Source organism: Gymnoscopelus microlampas (assembly GCF_963454915.1).
Source record: "Gymnoscopelus microlampas genome assembly, chromosome: 17".
In the NCBI taxonomy this organism is placed as follows: domain Eukaryota; kingdom Metazoa; phylum Chordata; class Actinopteri; order Myctophiformes; family Myctophidae; genus Gymnoscopelus; species Gymnoscopelus microlampas.
The window spans coordinates 26,168,903-26,191,798 of record NC_139954.1 but is presented as its reverse complement, the minus strand read 5'-3'; the positions used below and the strand labels follow the sequence as shown (position 1 = coordinate 26,191,798).

Here is a 22,896-nt window from a genome sequence, read left to right as displayed (position 1 = left end):
TCAGACACATCAGTTTAAACAAAACACAAGTGTATTACCCAATCAGCAACTCATGATACAACCTGAATATAAACAGAGTATACATACTGTACATTCATACTAGCCTTGGCTCAAGACTGTCATAGTATGACAGTCTTGAATCAAGGCTAACATTCATACAGACCTGTCACCTGCATATAATTAGAATATAAAACATGAAAGTGAGAATTAATCTATTGTAAGTCACCCTTCTCCTATCCTATGCTTTGAAAGATATTCAGAAATTACAAAAATGTGATCAAATAGAAATAAATGTAAGGTTCTTAAACATACAAACTATGATATTATGAATTGAAAGAAAACATTTAGCTACATGGAATGCCAACACCATGGAAGCCAATTTAATATGTATTTGGCATGGAGCCCCATCTCAAAAGGTTATTGTAACAGGCTTTAATATAAAAAGGCTTGTCAATACACTGTTATGGTCGTGGTGAATTACAACGCTTGGCAAACCGATTGTACATAAATTATGTTGTATAATAAATAAATAACAAATATCATATTTCTACAAGGTTTTTCGGATATAAGAGTAACTATATTCACACAGGGTTGAAAGTGTATTGAAGTTCTTGCCGGAACTACATAGGGCCAACCTTCATCTGCTCATATTTCATTCCTCATGCATCCCTGAACACATGCATTCAATTTCATGCATTCAGTTACTTCTCTTTTAAATTACAAATTAAACAAATCAAAGGCCTACACAGATGTGTTAATCTTAACGCAAAACTTCAATATCAATATTAAATTCAACAAATACTTTTGTTTTAAGTTAAATTAGACATACAGTACTATAATATAACTCACAACAAAACTATCCTAATAATGTGTCAGCCTGGGCCAACCACAAAAAATACCGATCACCGATATGATCATGTAGGAGGGCATTTTTATTTATCTTATTTATTTATTGACGAATACCAGCACTCTCTTTAGTCCATTTTGGATCTTGTTCATTCAAGTCTTATCCCCCCAGCAGCAGCTCATAAGACGGACGTTTCGGCCCACAGGCCTTCCTCAGCGCTGAGGTATTCCTTTCTAAGAAACAGTAGAGATAACCTTGTTCTGCAGCATTTCTGCCCCTAGGCTGGCTGGCTGGAGTGTAGTATGTAGAAATGTTAGTCAGGTGGACAGACTGGTGAACAAAGTGAGCCCTGATACCTGGGTTTGTAGAATGTTGGTGGAATTTAATTGGTCTCTGCCCTCTCTGGTGCTCCTGATGTCAAGATTGTGTGGTTTAGTTGTGAGGGGGGAAATAATCGAGCGTACAGGAATAATACATCAAACACCAATCAAATGCACTAGAGGTGCTCCGATCATGATCGGCCGATACCGATCACCGATATGATCATGTAGGAGGGCATTTTTATTTATCTTATTTATTTATTGATTATTTATGTAGAAATTATTTTTGCTATTTATTGTGTAGCAATAAAAGACAATATGTCTCAAAACACTGGCTTACAGTTGAGTTATGCTAAAGAAATATGAATTCAAGAAATTAAGACAAATACTGATAATGCCTCTGAACATTGCCTTGCAGTAAATGCAATAATATAGGCTTGTCATTCAGGATGGAAAATAAAGTTGTCCTTTTGGGGAGAAGTGGAACTTAGAAGTCAATTTAAGCTTAGCATGAGGGAGAGGGTCTACCCTCTACAGGGAATTACATTCAGTTGGATATTTTACAGAGGTTTGGGCTGCTACGCTGCCCTCACATCTAGTAGCCTACAATATAGGCTATATACTATTATTATGGGCCAGGATTTAAATGTGCTGGCTGTCTGTCCTACCTGGCCCCAGACCATGTCTGTCCCTCATCCATCCATCTGACTGAGATATCTCCAGAGGAGGTGGCTACTCTACATCATGTGGGGCGACAGTGGCTCAGGGGTAGAGTGGCCGGGTAGAGTGAACTGGAAAACCGCAAAGTTCCCAGTTCGATCCCGGGCTGGGGCGCTCCCCCAGAGTTAGTGTCGAAGTGTCCTTGAGCAAGACGCTGAACCCCTAATTGCTCCTGATGAGCAGGTTGGTGCCTTGCATGGTTTCCTCCGCCATCGGTGTATGAATGTGTGTGTGAATGGGTTAATGGCACAATCAATGTAAAACGCTTCGGATAGAAGCGCTATATAAATGCACCATTTACCATTTTTACCATTTACATCATCACCTGTGGTTTGTGTTGACCTTTATAGCCCATTAGGATAACATAATTTGAAATTCTAAATTATAAAATAATCACAATGTAAATGTAATGTATATGGTGCATATAAGGGTGTATGTCTGTGATTAATGTTGCCCATATTGTGTATAGCCTCACTTTTAATGTGCGCATCGATCAGATATTGTGTTGCCATATACATTTCTCAATAGGCTACTCATTAATTGATTCTCAATATTTACAACAGTTTCAAAAGAAACTAATTCACCGAAAATACCAGCTGTGTGTTCCTGTGACTCGACCTCTGCCTAGCCCTGACACACACACTTGCGATCACACAATACAGTCCGAAGCGACACACACACTCTAATATACTGTAAGGAAAGAGAAAAAAGAAACACACATAAAACAAAACAAAACAAACAAATAACCCTTCTAGTCAGCACGGTAGCGCAGTGGTTAGCACTGTTGCCTCACAGCAAGGTCCCGGGGTTGAACCCTGGCAGGGGTTCCGTCCCCGTGTGCCGTTTACATGTTTTCCCTGTGTTTGTGTTGGATTTCCTCCCACACCATGTTAGATAATCCTTACAACTGGAGTTGCAAAGGACAAATTTCCCCAAAGGGACAATAAAGTAAAATTTAACCTAATTTAATCTAATCTAATGCGCCAGGCTCTGAGCAGGGTGTTTGGGCACAATGTCTGGAGCCAAAGCTAGGATTCTATGGATGGGTTGGTGAGCCACAAGGAACTCCCTTGCTGGCTTACGTATATCTCATGTCCATGTTGAGATGCCAGTTACCATAGAACTTTACAGGGATCTTACCTGAGGTTCTGCTGCTTGTATAGATTCAGAGTTGTCAAATACCACAAAGCCAACGTTAAGGGAGCTTCCCAGACCTCTTTATAATGAGCCTCAAATCATAACCAAAATGCTCAAAGAACTCTGAGCTCAGCCGTGTCCACGTTGTGAGGGATGTTTCAGAAAAACAGTTGGGCAGTGGGTTTCCTGACCTGTGCCACCCCTTGTTTCCCTTCTGACAATGGCCTGGGCCGTCTATGTAAAGGTGGAGGGCCTCCAAGTCTCTGATCTGTCTGTTTTGAGGTCAGGGGTGGGCCTCATCTCTTTGGGTTCCTAAGCTATGTCTTTGTCTTGTTGGGAATACAGTAGTTGGGCAGTGGGTGTCCTGATCTGTGCCTCCCCCTGCTTCTCTGCCTCCTTCGTAACGTTTTTCTCCCTCTCCACCACCTTCGACTTCCTCTTCTCCACCTCCATTATCATGGCCTTAGCTGTCTTCTCCCTCTCCATAAGCTTTATTATCATTTGCTTCAACGCCATCTCCTGCTCATTTAGTTTGTTTGCCCAAGTCTTTAGTCTCTTCTCCTCCTCTTTCAGTCGTTTCTCCTCCTCCTCCACCTTATTCTCCAGCTCCCGTGCCTCCTTGACTATCGTGAAGTAATCGCTGTACATTTCCATTGCTTTATCGATTATTGATATCTTCGCTGGGTATTCTTATGTCGTTGTTTCCTGCTGTTTGCATTGCATGCATGAGGTCAGAGGGTTGCTATATACAGATCATTTGTGACGTGTTGTGACATCACCAGCTGTTCTACATGGCAGTGTACTTAGTGCAGTACCCGTTATCAGAGTACTTGGAGGCCAGCCAGTCAAACTTGTAGCACTTCCCGTTATCAGAGTATTGCGACATCATTCATCTGGGCCCAAGAGTTCAAATATAATTGAATCCCTATCCGAGTGGATCGGATTCGGATTTTGGGTAGTTCAAAATCAAAAAACAAACAAACAAAAAACAGGAGATCACTTTATCTGATCTATGATCCTAATTATGTCAGCAAACATATGTCAATAACAAATATACATTTCATCAATCAAATGTCGTTCCAAATCTGATCTGGGCCCTGGGGATCTCGGCAAGTATTTCAACCAATCCGCAAAGCCGATTGAGAGACCGACGTTGAAATAGGCCTGACATTTGTTATAGGCCTAAAGCCTGTAACATACAGGTAAGTAAACAAGTAACGCCTGGGCCTGGGCCCTGGTGAACATACTCAAATGTGTGATCTTATGCAACAGTGGAAGTAACCATAGTTACATTCAAAACTATAGCCAGCTAGATAGAGCAGAAGAGAGCACAAATCAAAGACAACTTAATTCTGTTGTTGCCTGACTGCTATAGAAACCCTTGCTGCACAGGTCATGCTGCATAGTAGTGATTTTGTTAGGTGTTCACAGACGGACGGACACACGGACGGACAAAGTGAAAACATACTCTCCACCATGCCTTCGGCCTGGCGGAGACAAACAGAAGCAAAAGTAAAACAAAAAAAGAGCAGTCAAAGTTGAAGTTGAAAGTTCTGTTTAGAGAGCTGTAGAGAGGGGGAGACCCCTGTTACTGAACAAACACTCCTCACTTAACCTGTGTTCAGTATGCAAATACTGATACTGATATATATATACACATATATTAATATGCAAATATATGTTATTGATTGATGTCTGCTGTTCCAATTCCAAACATGCAAGTTTACATGACGCGTTTTAATTACACAGTATATTAAATGTTATGTCCAATGTATTTGTTTTTAAGTTAATAAAGTTTAGGTTATATAAATTAGATTTATACCTAAATGCATTTGAAATTAAATGTTATGCTATGTTAAATCCCTGTTAATATCCCTTTATTATTACATTTGTGACTATTTTGGGCTATTTGATTTATGGGGTTTACAGAATAGTGTATACTACTGGGTGAGAGTGCAGACTGCAGAGTAAGCAATGTGGCCCCCTGGAGTGAGTGTGGAAATAGTGACCTCTTCCATCATCAAAGTTCCTCAGGTTCCCAAAAGAACGTTTTGTTTTCACCACAATGTTTTTCTTCACTTTAAGCATCTTTTAATATTCTTATTTTACTTATGATCTTTTCTTTTTATCCATTTTACGTGAAGAACTTTGTATGACCTCTGTTCTGCGTATGATGAAAGGTGCTACATAAATAAGCCTTCCGCAAAGTAAGGTTAGGCAGCAGGTCGACCGAGAAACTCAATCCAACGTCTCGTGACATCCAAGCGCGTGCATGAACGTGCACGACACACCAACCAACGTGATCGTTGTCCCCTGGTTGACGGACAGGTGAACTGGCCAATGAGCAGCTACTACTGGACACGGAACAGCCAACCACCGTGCAGCATCTGAGGAGGTGCGTTCCAGAGGAGAGGCAGGGCGGGCGACGCTAGCAGTGTTGCCAGGTCTGCTTATTATAAGCTACTTTGGGCTTGTTTCTCTGTAAAGTTGCTTGTAAATATTGGTAGATGCAGGTTGCGGCTTGTTTCTAAATTTGGGTACACACACACACATTTGGGCTTGCTTCCAAATGTTGTTTAAACCAGTGGTTTTCAAATATTTCATGTCAAGGAACCCCACATTAATATGTATTTGTCTGCGGAGTCCCCGTCTGCAAAATATTTTGTGCCATGGACCCCCGTAAAAGATGTGTGTTGTTAATGTTTCAAAAAATATAAAAGCAATGTTTTTGTTGTTGTTGAAAATAGCAGAAACACAAGCGTAGATTGGCTATTTTCAAATAGCCAATGTAAAAAGCATGTCGCTTCTTTAGGGCTCGTTTTCCTAGACCTGGTTGGGTTTCTTATTTCTCTCACAACATATGGCAACACTGGACGATAGTCGTCTACCAACAAGTCAAGGCCTCCAGAGAGAGAAGAGAGAGGAGAAGATGGCGAGAGGTAGCAGGAGCCTTCGGAGAGTAGCGGAGTGTATGAAGCAGCTGCCGTCCACAGCCGGCCGGGAGACACGGACGAGGAACAACGGGAGGTAAACAAGGGCTTTCTATCTCAATGGTTCTGGCTTTGTTTCAGCGCACAGCAGTGCACTGACACAGCTGGATAGAGCATTGTACTGTAGTTACTGTGTAACTAACAGCCTTACTGACTACTCCTGTTTCCTTTATTCTTTTATCATTTCATAGCTTTTCGTCATATTTGCCGGCGCAAAATTGGCCGATGTAATAATATTCTTGTTTAGCTACATTAGCAACAACATGGACGGATACACCATAACGCACGCAGCAGTCTTCTATAACAGAAAACTACAGTTTTGGTGACGTTAACTTTGGGCCTTTCTACAAGTCAACATGATTTGACCCGCCTTTTTGTGCCAGCTGGACTGTCTGTACTGCTTTATTGGTGTGCCTTTTGAATTACGTACTAAATGAACTAATCTTGGTCAGTATAGGCTAGTTTACTGTAGTCGGTCAGCTGCGATCAGCCTGTTTGAATGCGTTCAATGCCGTGTTAAATGCTCAAGTTATATACAATTAGATGTCTGGATAATTTCCCACTTTTCCAATCGCCCAGCCACCATGTTGTGTGTTGCAATATCTTTTGACGGATTGCATACCAGCTGACTTTGTTAGGTAAAATAAGCCCACTGATAATATTCTCCCTGCCGGGGTTGAAACGGAAATCCACACTAACTGTCATCATAGCAGCGTTTTGGGAGGTGGCGAAATATGTAAAAGATTGTGTTGTTAACCATCCCGCATTTTAACTACTAATGCACTCCCATATACACATACAGAATTGGCTTGTTGAAGTCATTTTCATGTTTCAGACTAGTTGAGACTACCATATCAAATTTCTCTGTAAGTACTAAGTAGTAGACCAGTGGTTATCAAACTTTTTTTGCGTCAATGACCCCCCCAAATTGACACATATTAGCCCAGACCCCCATTTGATAAGATATGCCAGGGACTCAACCATTTTGATTTCTCAGGGGTCCCAATCCCAATCTACCCTGTAGTATCATCATTATCAGTGTTAATTTAACAGACACATAAGGGTCCATTTGATTCCTAACTATCAATTTGTCTGGGGACCCCCTTGAACCCCCTCAAGGACCCCTGGGGGTCCCCGGACCCCACTTTGAGAACCACTGTAGACAGTGATGGAGCTGGTATTCCAAGTCTTGTGTGGGTACTCGTTGGTTACGACAACCTGGCATTGTAACGACACTTCAGTTGATGACATGGCCTGTTGCGTCTGCCTGTAACATACACAACAGTGGCTGTGGCTCAGGAGGTAGAGTGGCCACTTTGGAACCGGAAGGTTCCCAGTTCTATCCCGAGCTCCCCCAGAGTTAGTGTCGAAGTGTCCTTGAGCAAGACACTGAACCCCTAATTGCTAGGTTGGTGCCTTGCATGGTTTCCTCCGCCGTCGGTGTATGTAATGCATACACCGACGGGTGAATGTAATGCACATTGTAAAGCATAAATGCCAAATGACCATTTGCACACCGCCCGTCTCTACTACCGATCGGATGGCTTAGTGAGGTAGTAGTAGTCATGGAGCCTAATACCACCAATTTCGACTGTTGAATTGAGTTTGATATGAACCATTGCATTGATTGGGGTGTATAGTGTTGTCAGGGACTGTGGCACAGTGGGCTATATGAGTGGCATGGCTATTAGGCCTAGGCACAATGGCTAAATCAGACTCACTATAAGTGACAGTTCCCTCAATAATATCATGCTATCATCATGATGATTCACGATGATCTGACAAGATTGATTTGGGACAGTCATAGCATCTCAAACAAAAACAACACTGGTTAAATCCAGCCTGGGTGAGATTGGCTGAAGACCACTCATTTATCATGATGTCGGTGAGACTGGCTCCTGTTTAGCAGCAGTAAAATTGTGATTAAACAAAATGTAATCCATTCACGATTGGTATTTTTTCTACCTGACAATTAGGAATGATGTACAGTAGCTGGAGCCGTCAGTCTGAGCCTACTGGAATTCGGGTTTTGGGGGAATTCTTCCCATTATGCCTGAAAGTGGTACAGTCTAGAGATAACTTGAAAGAGAAAGAAGCAAGCACTCATCAGACGAGTAGTTCTAAGTACAGGTGTATTGGGTGCACGGTTCAGGCAGAAACAGTTTCTTAGAAAGGAATACCAGCACTCTCTTTAGTCCATTTTGGATCTTGTTCATTCAAGTCTTATCCCCCCAGCAGCAGCTCATAAGACGGACGTTTCGGCCCACAGGCCTTCCTCAGCGCTGAGGTATTCCTTTCTAAGAAACAGTAGAGATAACCTTGTTCTGCAGCATTTCTGCCCCTAGGCTGGCTGGCTGGAGTGTAGTATGTAGAAATGTTAGTCAGGTGGACAGACTGGTGAACAAAGTGAGCCCTGATACCTGGGTCCTTCAATGTTTCCATATACAATGTTGTTATTAATGTCGATACCCTTGACCTGGTTGCGTTTTTCTTTAATGACCCACCTGACTGGAGTCTAGACTGATGTGTCCTTGTTTTGTATGTCTGTCCGTGAGCTTTTAAAGGTGCTGTAAGTTATTTTCTTTTGTTAAAGTGTTATATATTCTGATATCATAACAAATAAATAATAATTGCTAGAGTGTTTGTTCAGTAACAGGTGTCTCCCTGTCTCTCCAGATCTTTAGTAAACATAAAATACTCCATTTTCAGAACGAGATATTAATTTAATTCAATCAGGAGAGAGAACTCATACAGGATAAACAATTGAAATTGGAAGTGATGAAACAAATAAATTGTCAGACAGAATTGGAACACTATAAAATTAAAGCTGATAAATGGGTTCTCTTTCCCGATTGGCTGAAATTGGTGACCCAGTAAATGTATTTTCTGTTTATTAAGAAGGACTCAGAACTAGAAAGACATGGAGACTGTGTTACTGAACAAACACTCTATATACTATAGAGTATAGAGTTCCGATTATTATCGGAACAGCTTTAACCTTTTAACAAAATAATATGTTTTAACCCCAACAAAAATCACTTACCGCACCTTAAGTTACTGTTTGAATGATTGATTGAATATTTTATTAGGCAAAATTGTAAAACAGCACAGTTACATTTAAAATACTTGGTATTCAATTCATAGTCCTATATAGTGGCACCACAGTTCAGATATCAATACAAAAATACAGGAAAATATAGCACTATGTAGAAAAATACAGGAAAAGATAGCACTATGTACAAACAAAAAAATATTTTAAAAAAAGCAGAGGAAAAAAATAAAAAGCTATATGTACAAAACAGGGGGGGGGGGGGGGTCGTCAGTCTAATGGGAAAATAGTACTACCTCCTTTTTTGGCCTCCTGAAAGGTGAATTTTCAGGGCTGTTTTAAATGAGCCCAGCGAACTGCACTTTTTGAGGGAAGGGGTTAGAGTCTAACCCCTTCCCTCACCGTTAGACTATTCCAAACCTGGGTGGCAGTGCTGTAGAAGGAGAATTTGCCCATGTTTGTTTTATGGGTGGGTGGTACCAGATCGTTGTTAGCGCTCCCACTAGTTTTGTGACTGTGGGTGTCGCTAACCTTTTGGAGGTATTTACTCAGATATGCGGGAAAATTTGCATTTACAATTTTGAAGACCAATCCCATTTTTTGTTGTTTAACCCCATGTCTTCTACCCTGAGCCAGCCTAGGCTGGCAAAATGGGTGGGAGAAAGGTGGGTCATGGGCCCCAGTCCGAGGAGTAGCCGAATCAGTTTGTATTGGGAGGTTTGAAGTTTAGTCTTCAGAGACACTGAGGTGTTGGAGTACCAAGAGGTGCAAGCATAGTCAAAAAGGGGCTGAATCAGGGCCCCTGAGAGGGTCCTGAGGGCCTGCGGGTTGACAAAAGAGGAAACTCTGGTTCTCTGGTTCTCTGGTTTACTCTTCTTTTGACCACCTTTGTAGTTATTTGTCAAGAATACAGCCCAAATAGGTAATCTCTTCTTTGGTAGAGATAATTGTCTTTAACCTTGAAATCATTTACATGATAAATGTCATGACATGTCATGACAAACATGACAAATGTTTGGCAGGTGCTGGTAGGTACACGATGTACTCAATACTAGCATACATTGCTTCCTGAGTGAAAAGCAGATGCCTTGACCCCACATTCCTGGGCTAATTGTGGTTTGTGTTTTAGGAATGGGAATTGACTAAATACGTTTCATGTTGCTTACTTTCTTTTTGAATGTGAAAATAAATAAAATTATAAACGAAGCCAAGCCAACAAAACAATGTTTTTCCCCCTATTGTATACAATTAAATTGAATGTATTTATATTGTCTCATCCTTTTTGTTTCTCTCAATTTTGAGGAGGTGGAGAGCCTACTAGGGATTATATTGCAAATTTCCTTTCTACAGTATATGACGTATGGTATATCCATTCATTGTATTAACTGTTAATAAATCGTTTAATAGCAAGTAGCCTTTAGAAAACAACCAAACTTTAACCTAAGCAAAATGTAAAACATAAAGAAAAATCGAGAGTGTTGACTGAATGCAGTACAGCTTTGTGAAAGCACCATATATTATGCTCCCCTCTCTCCTGCTTTCTGACCCGGGTCATTGTGTCTTTGCGTGTTGTGCTCTGCAATCAGGTATCTGTCATCATGTGGGATCCTGATGACACGCGTTCCCCAGCTGCTGGGTGCTGCCATGTCAGGACGCACTGTGGCGACGGTGCCCACTCGCTGCTTCTTTAACTTCGCTGACTCCTTCTCCAAGAAGAAGGAATATTCAGAGAGACGCATCATTGGGTGAGTCACTCCAACCTGGTTTCACTTTACCTTTCTTTTTTTCTCCTTTTGTCATGCACTGCAAAATGGCACAGTTTTAGCTTTTGGTGGTTCACTTGAGGCCCAACCCATATTAGTCATCTATCTATGACTAATTTACATTTTTATGGCGTAGTTCTGCAGGAGTGTAGCGGTCTATAAGATAGCCGGTTTGTGTGTCTGTCTGTGTTTCTGGAGCTAATCGTGCAAAACCACTGGACCACTGGAACTCACTGTTTTGCATGGAGATCATCATAAGTTCATGAATGAAAATTTCAAGATCTGCTACGTGACTCTGATGTTCTATATTTACAACCTATGTTCATGACGCACTGAATGTCCCCGTAGAAAGGTCATAATGACTAAAGCTGCCTGTATAAATAGACACAATCAGCAGCTACAGTATGTTCTCTGTCTGAGCCATGCAGTGATGTAACAAGGGTGGGAGATTCTCTCTCTCTCTCTCTCTCTCTCTCTCTCTCTCTCTGACTCATGTTAATAGGTCAGGACTCAGGAACTGCATGCCCTGTCAATCTTGTTATGTTATGTCACTCACAACTTATTCCACTGACAGCCTTCACCTACTTTTTGTCGGGCAGAAACCTTTTATCACCATATTTCATCCTTTTATGTTTTCTTTTTTCATACAGTAATACCCTATTTTATACTTTGTCGTATCGTATGACAGTGTCATGCAAAAGTAGAGGCAATAGCCAATCTACAAGCTCACAATGTGTCACCACATGACGAGTTGAGCTTGTTGATCTGCTATTTTGGCTATTTTTTGGAAAAATGTTGCCTTGTGACTAAATAATTACTACACTGGACCCATTTCCTGAAAAGTAACAGCTTCGGACATACAAGGTTTCCGCCCAACAGAGACATTTTGCTGCACGTAACGCAGCAGTATCTTAGACACATTTTGATGGCTGGAGGTTTTACTTGTCTCTCCTCTGTGACCATCCCACCCGTAGATTTTCCATGCAGGAGATGTATGAGGTAGTGAACAAAGTGGATGACTACATACACTTTGTTCCCTGGTGCAAGAAGTCAGAAGTGGTGTTCAAACGTGCCGGCTTCTGCAAGGCCAAGCTGACTGTGGGCTTCCCCCCTGTGGTGGAGAACTACACCTCCCTGATCACCTCTGTACGCCCCCATCTGGTCAAGGTGAGAGACTGCTGTACTATCCAACATGGCAGGGTTTCCTACATTGCTTTAGCAAGAATTGCTGGCTGCTTATCAGAGTAATTCCAGCTGCCATCTAAAAATGCAAGTGTTCTCTCAATTAGGAATGGTCAGCATTCAATAGTTTTCTTTTGATTCAAGTCTTACAGGAATGCTGTGTATAAAGAAGACAAAAAAAGTAATTTTTAGAATACTGTTATTTATACTGAGATTGATATGATCACAAGTTGTCATATACACTTTTCAGAACTTTAAAGTTGTTTAAACAAAAGTGCTTTTGTTATAAATGAATAAATAAAAGATAGTAATAGCATGTTGTGTTGGTTGTCAGGCATCCTGTTCAGACGGTCAATTGTTCAACCACCTGGAGACAGTGTGGCGCTTCAGCCCTGGCCTCCCTGGCTACCCTCGCACATGCACCGTGGACTTTGCTGTAAGTATTGTGTGTGTGTGTGTGTGTGTGTGTGTGTGTGTGTGTGTGTGTGTGTGTGTGTGTGTGTGTGTGTGTGTGTCCGTGTGTGTGTACGAGCTGGAGAGTGGAAGATTGTTGTATGTGCAAATCTGAGAGTGTTCAGTGTCTTGTCAGCGTACTGTGTGGGATTTCCACGTGCCTGAGCTTGACATGTCTGTGCATGCTAGTTTTAGATTTCTCATTGGCATGTTGTCAGTCTCTCTGTCTCTCTCTGTCTCTCTCTCTCTCTCTCTCTCTCTCTCTCTCTCTCTCTCTCTCTCTCTCTCTCTCTCTCACACACACACACACACAGTGATAAATTCAACTTCTAACATAACCTCTCTCTCTCCCTCCGCTTCATAGATCTCCTTCGAGTTCCGCTCCCTCATCCACTCCCAGCTAGCTCACGTCTTCTTCGATGAGGTGGTTAAGCAGAATGTGTCAGCATTCGAACGACGTGCCTGTAAGCTGTACGGTGCTGAGACATGCATCCCCCGTGAGCTCATGTTCCACGAGGTCCACCACACATAGTGTGCCACAGCCTTCTAAAAAAAAACACTCAGCCATTCAACCTACTCAGCCAATGCCACAGAGAGAAAGAGGGGAGGAGAAGAGAGGCAGTGGGGGAGAGGAAAAAACGTACGTGTGCCCTACCTGAACACTGCAGTGCCTTTATCACAAATGGTTACTATGTCCCAAAACTGGATCTTGTTGTATACAGTATGACAGTTTCCCCCAGCAAGTAGGGTGCAGCTACAGGCCATTTGTCAGCTTCTCCACTGCTGGTCCTGAAACCATGTTTCAAATCCAACCACCATTCATGATCTCTGTGAGAACTCTGACCCAAGACCTGTTAACAGGTGAGGAGGTTATGGGTGAGGTGCTGCCAGTGCTTGTGTCAAGCCCCATATAGATAGACAGAAAGAAAGAAATACTGAAAGAAAGTATGTCAGAGATTAGAGTAAATTTAAGAATGAGGGCAGGGTTTCCAAAATCAGGTAGAGAAGATGTACCACCACCTCTGCCCAAATAGTAAAGTATATGTAGGGCACAAAGCCACTAATATTGTAATATCAAAATGTACCACCAATCTCAACAGAAAGTGTGCTTACATTGTATAATGTTAAAGTGCCAGAGGGTGAGGTGCTGCCTTTGCTAGTGTCAAGTCCCATATAAATTAGATAGTCAGAAAGAAAGAAAGAAAGTACGTCGGAGATTAGACTAAATACACTTAAGAATGAAGAAGCTCTTTCTATGATCGCTACCAACGCACAAACGTTCCCTGATATTGAAAAAAAAAAGTTACAAACTGACACTTTAATTGTAAAAGTGCAACAAGGTCAAAACTTTCAACACTGCTCCAAAAGGATAAAACACTGAGAAAATCTGTTACTTATTTTTTTAAACTCTGTTATGAATTTGTGTGGGAAGTCTTGATGGGGATGTAGCAATATACAATCCTATTATATAGAAAGGGACAGAAGTAGGTTAGTCACTATGCTGATCAGGCAATCAGAAAACTCAACTTCAGTTTATTGTCACATCACAATTTAATACCAGGTATAAAAGAGTGGGTGAAATGATTTTGTGTAAGCTTCCCATGAATCAGTTATATTATATAAAGAATACAATTAAGACAAAACATATATGTTTTGTCTTAATTGAGACATTGGACTCAAGTTTACATTGGACTCAAGTGAGTCCAATGTAAATGTGGATGTAAGACTGACATGGCCATTTAGTGGCCGCTTTGAATAACATCATGCTAAAGGTGCAGCAGATAGCAAGATATACAAACTATGTACTGACACATGTAGCAGGCTCAGTGCCAGCAGCCCAATGGCCTAGCTTTGTAAACTGTCCCTAAGTCTGTTCGTTCAGCATTTGATACTGCGGTATCAGCTGCCTGATGGTAAGCTGCATCAACAGCATTTGGCTGGGATGGTTAGTGTCTTTGATGATTTGCTTAGCCTTGGCTACACAACGCTTGGACAATATGTCCTGCAGGGATATATACATGGCTTGAAGTAGCCACGTGTATCTACAAGGATGATGTAAGAACCAGATAGATGTACTGTATACTGCCAGGCCTTCAGACACTCATAATCAAAACGTTCTCTATTTAAAATCTCAGTAAGGGACAAATGTTCTTAGCACTGTGCTCTTGTCATCCTCAATACGAGTAATAATGTACAGTGGGTGACAGAGGGTGTTTTTTCTTTTTTAAGTGTGCAATATCAATAGTATTAGTTTGTATTTTTACATTTAAATGCAGCTAAGCAAATGAGGATGTCCACTGACTGTAAGGGCCCAAACTGACTAGGCAGATTAAAGATAATGTATTATGTACTCTGCCCTGTCATGTCATGTCAGATAACTGTTTAAGTGAGAGATCTGCCACCCATAGAACCTTACAATTCCAATCTCCCATACCACCTAGTGCCTCTTAACCAAGTGGCAACATATTTATCATCTATTTTTAACATATACTCATTTTAACATATTTATTATTATGCTGAGTTTTAGAAACAAATGTAAATATCAGATGTGAGAAAGACATGCACAGCTTTTAAAGAAAATGGAAGTAAGCGTTTGTGTGTTTCGTGGTATTGGGAAGTACAGTATCTTAAAATGTAAATGGAGTTGTTTTGAATCGCTTAAGAAATATGTACTGACTGCATGGTTTATAAAATATTTTTTATATAAAACCGATGTCATCTCTGTTAATTTTGTGTGGTGTGCGTGTGTTTATCAACATTACTTAAGAGTGGCTTGCAGGCCTCATGGCTGGACAAGAATAGGGGAATCATGTGAAGTGTTAAGAATAGAACCACGTAGGGAATCACCAGCACTAGAACCGTACCTCTTGACAAAGGGCAAAGTTCAATTTGAAGGCTTTCCATCATTCCCTGTACCCTTCACCTCATTAAACAGAACAAAAAGTTCTCAAATCTTCAGTTTTCTCCAACTATTTGCAGGAAAAAGGCAAAAGAAAGTACATGTAGGAGCCAGTAAAAGACTAATGAAATTGTATGTGCTATTTTAACTACCATACCATAACTACCACATATGGAACCAATAAGGTAAAGATGTCATGTAGGAGAACACAGAAAGATTGACTGCAGCTATGAGCAAACTGGCAGGTGTAGATGTCAGATAGTGGATTGGCACACAAGGTCATGGCCTTCATGCTTTTCTAGGAAGCTCGTTCAGAATGGGGAGATATTCTAGCTAAGACATTGTAATTCATACTTCTTCACAGTGTTGGACCAAGTTGTGAGTCATGGGCTTTTGTGAGAAAATAAACAAATCAGTTCCCTTAACTACTCAAGCTCACTACACGTCATAGTTACCCGTTGCGAGCTTGTAGATCTATTTTCAAAAATGTCAACTATGACATAAAATAGGGAGGCCAGGTTTTAAGTGGTTAATCATAACCCCCCACATGCATTGTCCATGGGTGCACCAATGGAACATGAGGCTCTATGCCTCTATATGCTCCAGGCTTTGGGCTAAACGATCACCGAGATTGACAGTTAAGTTGTGTAAAATAAAAACTCAAAACCAAAACGTGTCAGAACATTTGAGTTTATTAAATAAAAAAAAATCACAGTAACAATCAATGTCTACATTATACAACAAAAAAAAGAAAGTCATGATTGCTGCTGCTGGCAAAAGAAAAATATACTGGAAAACAAAGGTTTTCTCAGCAAAATAGCAACATTTCTCTGGCAAGCATGGCCATCGATGGCAGCTTGGTACTTTGTAACATTGCAAAACATGGAGGATAAATGTGCAGTATCACACAAATGGGGGTTGATGTTTTGATAGCACAAGGATACCAAGGGTTTTCACATTGAAATTTTGTTGTGGAGAGTGGAGACCTTGAATGGTCCTAAATGCTCCCACCACCCTGCCCAGTCCAACTCCTCCCCTCAAGGCAAATATGTAAGAATGCTCTCCTTCAAACAGAAGTCCTTCAAGCACTCAACCAGAGATTCAATAGTATCCGAGATGGAAAAACTTAAACATATAAGAGAACTGGCATAGAACGTTTTTCTATCGCCAACTTGGGCAGACATCTCTAGAACTTTCTGTAATGTCCCCACTATTTTCAACAGGCCTCTGGTGGTGAATACTCTTGTAAGGGCACGGCCACACCTCTACGTATGAGGGCGGATTCTGCCAATGCATTTCAATGGGAATGGAGCGGTTTGCTGCAATTTGCGGATTTCTGAAAAAAAAACACTCCAGTCCCATTGAAATGCATTGTCAGAATCCGCCCCCTCATAGGTAGAAAGGTGTGGTGTGACCGTGCCCTAAACCCCTTCCCCATTACAGATTACTATAGAGAACAGAAACAGCATCATTGCCACTTCAGAGAGAAAGCCACAGAAAATGCTTACATGAGAAAATTGTTTAATAAACAGAGATAAAGTTTTAACCCATTCAAAATGTCTAGGTAAAACGGATATAAAAAAAAATAACAAGACTTGAGAATTAACAAAAACATTACGAAAATAAATGACAGCGACACATTCCTGGCTAGGATTCTGTTATCCACCAACCCATGCTCTCCATTAGGGCAATATTATATTGTTAGTTTCTGTAAAGCCTTACTCTCATATATATTTATATATATAGGACTTGTCATAAATCACTACTTTATGAAATATGTCTTCAGCATACTCTTTTTTATGTTATTCTTACTGTTGAGCATCATATCAGGAACTATTGTGTGAGAATGGTGATCATGTTGATACATTGGAAAGGGGAATTGGGGTCATAGGCTGATGTAAACGTGTCTAGGGTAGTGTTGGTGTGGATGGGCTGGGGGGCTGGGAGCCTGGGAGAGGGACGGAGAAGCGGTGGGTCACGCGAGGCTGGCTCTTCCAGAAACCGGAGAGGGTGAAGGGAGGAGGCAGAATCGTGAGGAGAGGTGGTGGGGTACATCGTCCATTTGCAGCTCCGACAAACTCACGGCCAGTCAGTTTGGGCAGGTTTTGGTGGAGAGGGGGCAGACTCTCTGATGGCTGAACTTGTCCTTCGGCCACCCCTGGCACCATTCTGCCCAATTAGTTTTTACAATGTTTCAGGGGGCTCAGCTTAGAATCCCATGCCACCCATTCCGCCCATTCCACCCATACCCCCCATGCCTCCTCCTGGCATGCCTCCTGCTGGCTCCTCCTTGGGGAGCTCTGTGACAACGCACTCGGCTGTGGACAGCAGGGAGGCGACTCCTGCAGCATCCATTAGTGCCGTCCTCACCACCTGTAGGGGGAGGCAGAGAGTGACTGCAGTTAGTTTTACTGCATTTACGAGACCAGCCAGAGAGGGGCAGCAGAGTTAAATGTTCAACCAAAAGAACATATGTACCGTGTTAGTTGTCAATACACAATTTTCAATTTGTTTCAGTAGAATGTTACTACGTGTGAATGTTACCAACTACAAAATAGCTACTTTGTTGCATATACATTACACTGTACCTTTGTGGGATCAATGATGCCCTTCTCCACCATGTTGACGTACTCTCCAAGCATAGCATCATAGCCAAGCTCAGCATCTCCCTGCAGGATCTTCTCCACCACTAACGAACCCTCCACACCTGCGTTCTTAGCGATGGTCATGGCTGGGATACGCAGCGACCGCCTGATGATGTCCACACCTGATAGCAAAGGAGGGATGGAAGATTTCAGATGATGTTCCTTTGAGAAAAGTGTACGAGTGTACTCTGTATGCCTGCGTTTGAGCTCTGCTCACCAATCTTAATGTCATTATTGGCAGGTACGATGGCGTCAAGGGCAGGGATGCATCGGAGCAGCGCACAACCGCCACCGGGCACGATGCCCTCCTCAACGGCTGCCCGTGTGGCATTCAGAGCATCTGTAACACGGTCCTTCTTCTCATTCACCTCTATATCACTTGTACCTCCAATCTGGAAAGGAAGACCAGTGTCACTCGCTTTTGGACAGAGAGGATGTCAAGGATTTTCACCTGTTTGCACTTAGTTGTCAAACACTACATGGCTTGAGTAACAGCAATTCCTTATGAAAACATATTATGTTAAGTAATACTTTGTCAATCAATCTTTTCTCCAGGGACTTTTCAAATAATCAGGAAAAAAAGTAAACAAAACAATGACATTGTTTGTCCCCCATCCTCTCTGCTCACCTTGAGCACGGCCACGCCGTCAGACAGCTTGGCCAGTCTCTCATTGAGCTTCTCTTTCTCGTAGTCGCTGGTGGTGTTTTCCAGCTGCTCGATAATCTCTGTTGCCCGCTTCTCAATGTCTGCGGGGTTGCCTCCTCCCTTCAGCAGCATTGTGTCATCCTTGGTCACCTGCACCTCGCCCACCCTTCCAAAGTCATGAAGCTGGATGTCCTCTAAGGCCACGCCCAGTGTCTCATCACCAAACACCTGGCAGGAGGTAAGAAAGAACATTTTATTTGACCTGTGTCCTCATACAGTATATGAATCCAAACAAAGGTAGTAGAGGAGTTTTCACTCCTTTATATGAAGTCATTTTTGGTGTAGCGCACTAGCTTTAGGAGTGAACTTACTGTTCCTCCAGTGGCAATTGCCATGTCTCTGAGCTGGTTCTTTCTGTTGTCTCCAAAGCCTGGGGCCTTGACTGCCACCACCTGGAGCCCAACCTTCAGTCTGCATAGACAAGAGCGTTTTAACCATCACCTCAGGCTCTGACACAATATCAGATATTGATATATGTATTGCTTTCCATCCAGTGTATTACTTAAAAAGTATAAAAGATTATTGTGCAATTCATGTGTTCTGACTTTGGGTATGGCATAACAGCACATTAGAAGAGTAGACAATGAAATGTACCTGTTGAGAACCAGGGTGCTGAGGGCCTCTCCATCCACATCCTCAGCCACTATGACCAAGGGTTTGCGGTTCTGGTTGGCAATCTCCAAAGCAGGAACAATGCTCTGAACACTGGAGATCTTCTTCTCACTCAGCAGCAGGTATGCATCCTGGAACTCGCACTTCTGACCTGAAGACATAAAGCAGGTTAAATATGATCAAACCCTATATTTAGCACAAAAGCTATGAGACAACAAAGCGGGTTGAAACACTTTAAAAATGGGTAGTACATTTTGGCATGTATTTGGCCATAAGAAACCATGCCGATTGGTGATGTGAATGGTCTTACCTTTGGCAGTGTTGATGAAGTAGGGGGAGATATAGCCACGGTCAAACTTAAGACCTTCGATGATCTCCAGCTCATCATGAAGAGTCTTGCCATCCTGAAACAGAAACAGACTACCTCAGTTTACATTACTTACTAGTTTTACATTTTTATATATAAAAATAAACAGAAGCTGATACCTTCACAGTGATGACTCCCTTGCGGCCCACTTTTTTCATGGCATTACTGATGATGGTGCCAATCTCTACATCACCGTTGGCTGAGATTGTGGCAACCTGAAAAACAGAAGTCACCACAAATTAATGATGCCTCATGCTTTTATGATGAGCAATCAATTTCCATTTGTACAACTGTCAACAAACTGTGACTAGAGACATATTTACTTGTGCAATCTCCTCTGGGGTTGTGACAGGCTTGGATAGCCTCTTCAGCTCAGTGATCACAACGTCCACAGCCATCATGACACCGCGACGGATCTCAACCGGGTTGGCTCCTTTGCTGATGGTGTCAAAGCCCTCCTTGGCGATGGCACGTGCCAAGACTGTGGCAGTGGTGGTGCCATCACCAGCCTCCTCATTGGTGTTGTTGGCCACGTCCTGCACCAGCTTGGCACCAATGTTCTTATATTTGTCCTTCAATTCGATAGCCTTGGCCACAGTCACACCATCCTTGGTCACCTTTGGGCTACCCCAGCTCTGTTCAATTATGACTGTGCGACCCTGGAAGAGAAGTGCAAAGGAGTCAAGGATACAGGGGAAAACATTAACTTCATGAATCCTAGTGTTTCCATTCTGGGCATGCCATAATAGGCTAACATTTGGCAAAAATAGGCCAACACTCACAGAGAAAACAGGCAATCTACAAGCTCATAACGTTTTACAAGTTGTGAGCTTGTAAACCATTTATTTTCTCTCTGTCATACGACAAAGTATATAGTGCTTAATGTGATGAAAGTGACTAAGTCAGAAACATTTGTCCCTAATATACAGTATTATCTCATGAAATAATGCAAACCTTACCTTGGGGCCCATGGTGACAGCAACGGCATCCGCAAGCAGATCCACACCCTGCAGCATTAGGGCACGGGCATCAGCTCCAAACTTGACATCCTTGGCGTAGCCTCGTGTGAGGTGGGGGGCCAGAGCTCTGCACACCGGCCTCACCTGCCTCATGACTGTAGGTAAACGAAACATTTCTGTGGAGAGAAAAGAGCCGCAGGAAGACATCAGTCAGAATGTCTCCACTCTCCAGTCTTAGATCCTATATCAAGGAATAACTGTTGCTATTGTAACATGTTGCTGAATGGAATTTCTATTTTGCCAAAGTTACTTTTTTGTTTCTTCCAAAGTGCAGATCGACTCCCCCTCCCTCAAACGTCACACAAGGACACATAGCTCGTGACAATGGTTAACTTTATCCCTAGTGGTCAAAGAGGGTATCTACTGGCAAGAACCAGTAAATGAATGAACTTGCCTCTAATGAATGGTGAAACAAAACTGCAATCTCCCCAGCCCAAGCCCAGGTCTACTATTCTGAAAGTAGGCTAACAAACTAGACATGCATCTATATAGGCTACACACGTTTATTTTTCTTTCCTTTTTAAAAAAAAAGATAGGAATTTTATTTTATTATTACTATCACGATTCTTTTTTAACGTTATGCCCTGGGGGGACAAAATGACAAACTATGTCATTACTTAGTCCTACAGCTCTTTAATTTTAAAGCATATGGGAAATAATGATACATGAATTGAAGATGCCGATTTTGACCTTCAGTGCCGGTATTATTATTATATCTATCCCCAAAACGGTTCCTGGTTACCCCCCACCTCCCCACTCACGTGTGCTCTTCAAGCCGTGCGTCACAAGGTCAAATAAGAAACGCATGTGCGGAACTACACTAACCCATCCTATTCCTGAATGAACCGGGCTGTGATCTAGTAGCAGCATCCCAAGTTGCATCATATTACGTAAAAAAATCCACCCTGCAAACAGATCATGCTAAATGCACCTCTTTTCTGCTGCCACCGTTACGGGTGATGAACCTTGGGCATCGTGGACAAACCAGTGACACACATCGTTACGTCTTTTACAAAATTGTGTAAAGTGATATACTGTACTGTAGTTAGTATAGCAGTGACTGAGAAAACAGTCTGAAAAGTGGTTGTGGCCCTCATCAAGTCACCTTTCGTGCAATGTGTGGCCATCAACGCAACCCGAAACGATTCTGACACCCTGGTCTAAAGACCTTCTTAAAACAACAGAGGATATTTGATTAAGCCAGATAGATCCATAAAGGCACGAGTCACGACATACCATTTGACATCTATCATGTACCATCTCCACACAATCATTTAAATACAACTTACAGGTCCACCGATCACATTAATGGGGGTGGGGGACAGAAATACTAGACCAGGCTAAGTTGTTGAGTTAACCATTCCTGGATCTGTGTCCTTGCCCGTTGCAGCGACATGATTTGGCTAATCATGTAGCTATCGCAGCTAAGCTATCATGTCTCAAAATGTATGCTTTACGCGTGGATCCGTGTATACAGCTACAGATGTTTTAATACAAGGAGTCTGTATGTAAGTTTAGAAAGGATTTATTGAAATGTCAAATCAATACCTACTTGTGGGTTGAAGAGGTAGACGGCAGCAGGTCTGAATGATATAACGTCTAGCAGCGTGAGGAGCAGACAGACGGCACACGGAGAGCACTGTGGAGACGGTCTACGTAGAATGCACATGGCCAATCACATCCGGGTAACTAGCCGATGTGCCCCGGAACATGTGTAATGTCATAAACATGCGAAATGTATCCATAATAGTAAAATAGCTTGTAATGTTAGACACATGAGACATGACCAATAATAGAATACAATCAGATTTCAAGTATAAAGTGCTTACCCCATGGCCACGGAAGTTACAATATTGTACGGGCCCTCAGAGGTACCCGTATCTCCCGTATTGTTCAATAAAAAGCATTTTAATTTGATTCGTGGCCATTTTCACCGTTTTTTCGCCATATGCTTTCAACTACGCGACGCTATTGGTTGGAAGGTGTATTGCACTCTGATACATCAGAGAAAGTGGCCACCGATCTGATTTCAATGCTTTTTATTGAACAATACGGAAGATACGGGTACTTCTGTGGGCCCGTACATGATTGTAACATCCGTGGCCATGAGGTAAGGACTTTATATTTGAAATATGAACGTTTATGTAGATGTACGGGTTGTAAATGCAGAAAGTGCAAACACCAGAT

The 22,896-nt window shown here is 42.1% G+C and overlaps 2 protein-coding genes across 3 annotated transcripts; one reads left to right on the top strand and one right to left on the bottom strand.

Moving 5' to 3' along the window:
* The first annotated feature begins 5,924 nt into the window (after nt 1–5,924).
* Nucleotides 5,925–15,170, top strand: coq10b (coenzyme Q10B). The gene is made up of 5 exons (XM_084083879.1): nt 5,925–6,051; nt 10,650–10,808; nt 11,801–11,993; nt 12,343–12,444; nt 12,826–15,170. Exons 1-5 carry the CDS (start codon nt 5,954–5,956, stop codon nt 12,991–12,993), a joined length of 720 nt encoding a protein of 239 aa, XP_083940005.1. The 5' UTR covers nt 5,925–5,953; the 3' UTR covers nt 12,994–15,170.
* An 864-nt stretch (nt 15,171–16,034) lies between these two features.
* On the bottom strand, nt 16,035–22,370 carry hspd1 (heat shock 60 protein 1). Of its 2 annotated transcripts, none has more exons than XM_084083874.1 (11): nt 22,258–22,370; nt 20,650–20,825; nt 20,014–20,349; nt 19,810–19,905; nt 19,634–19,727; nt 19,306–19,474; nt 19,023–19,122; nt 18,634–18,879; nt 18,223–18,397; nt 17,949–18,127; nt 16,035–17,733 (listed from the first exon to the last, which is right to left on the bottom strand). In XM_084083874.1, exons 2-11 carry the CDS (start codon nt 20,821–20,823, stop codon nt 17,569–17,571), a joined length of 1,734 nt encoding a protein of 577 aa, XP_083940000.1. In that variant the 5' UTR covers nt 20,824–20,825; nt 22,258–22,370; the 3' UTR covers nt 16,035–17,568. The 2 variants fall into 2 exon arrangements, with proteins under 2 accessions (XP_083940000.1, XP_083939999.1); XM_084083873.1 differs by having other exon boundaries at nt 22,262–22,357.
* Nucleotides 22,371–22,896: the final 526 nt, after the last annotated feature.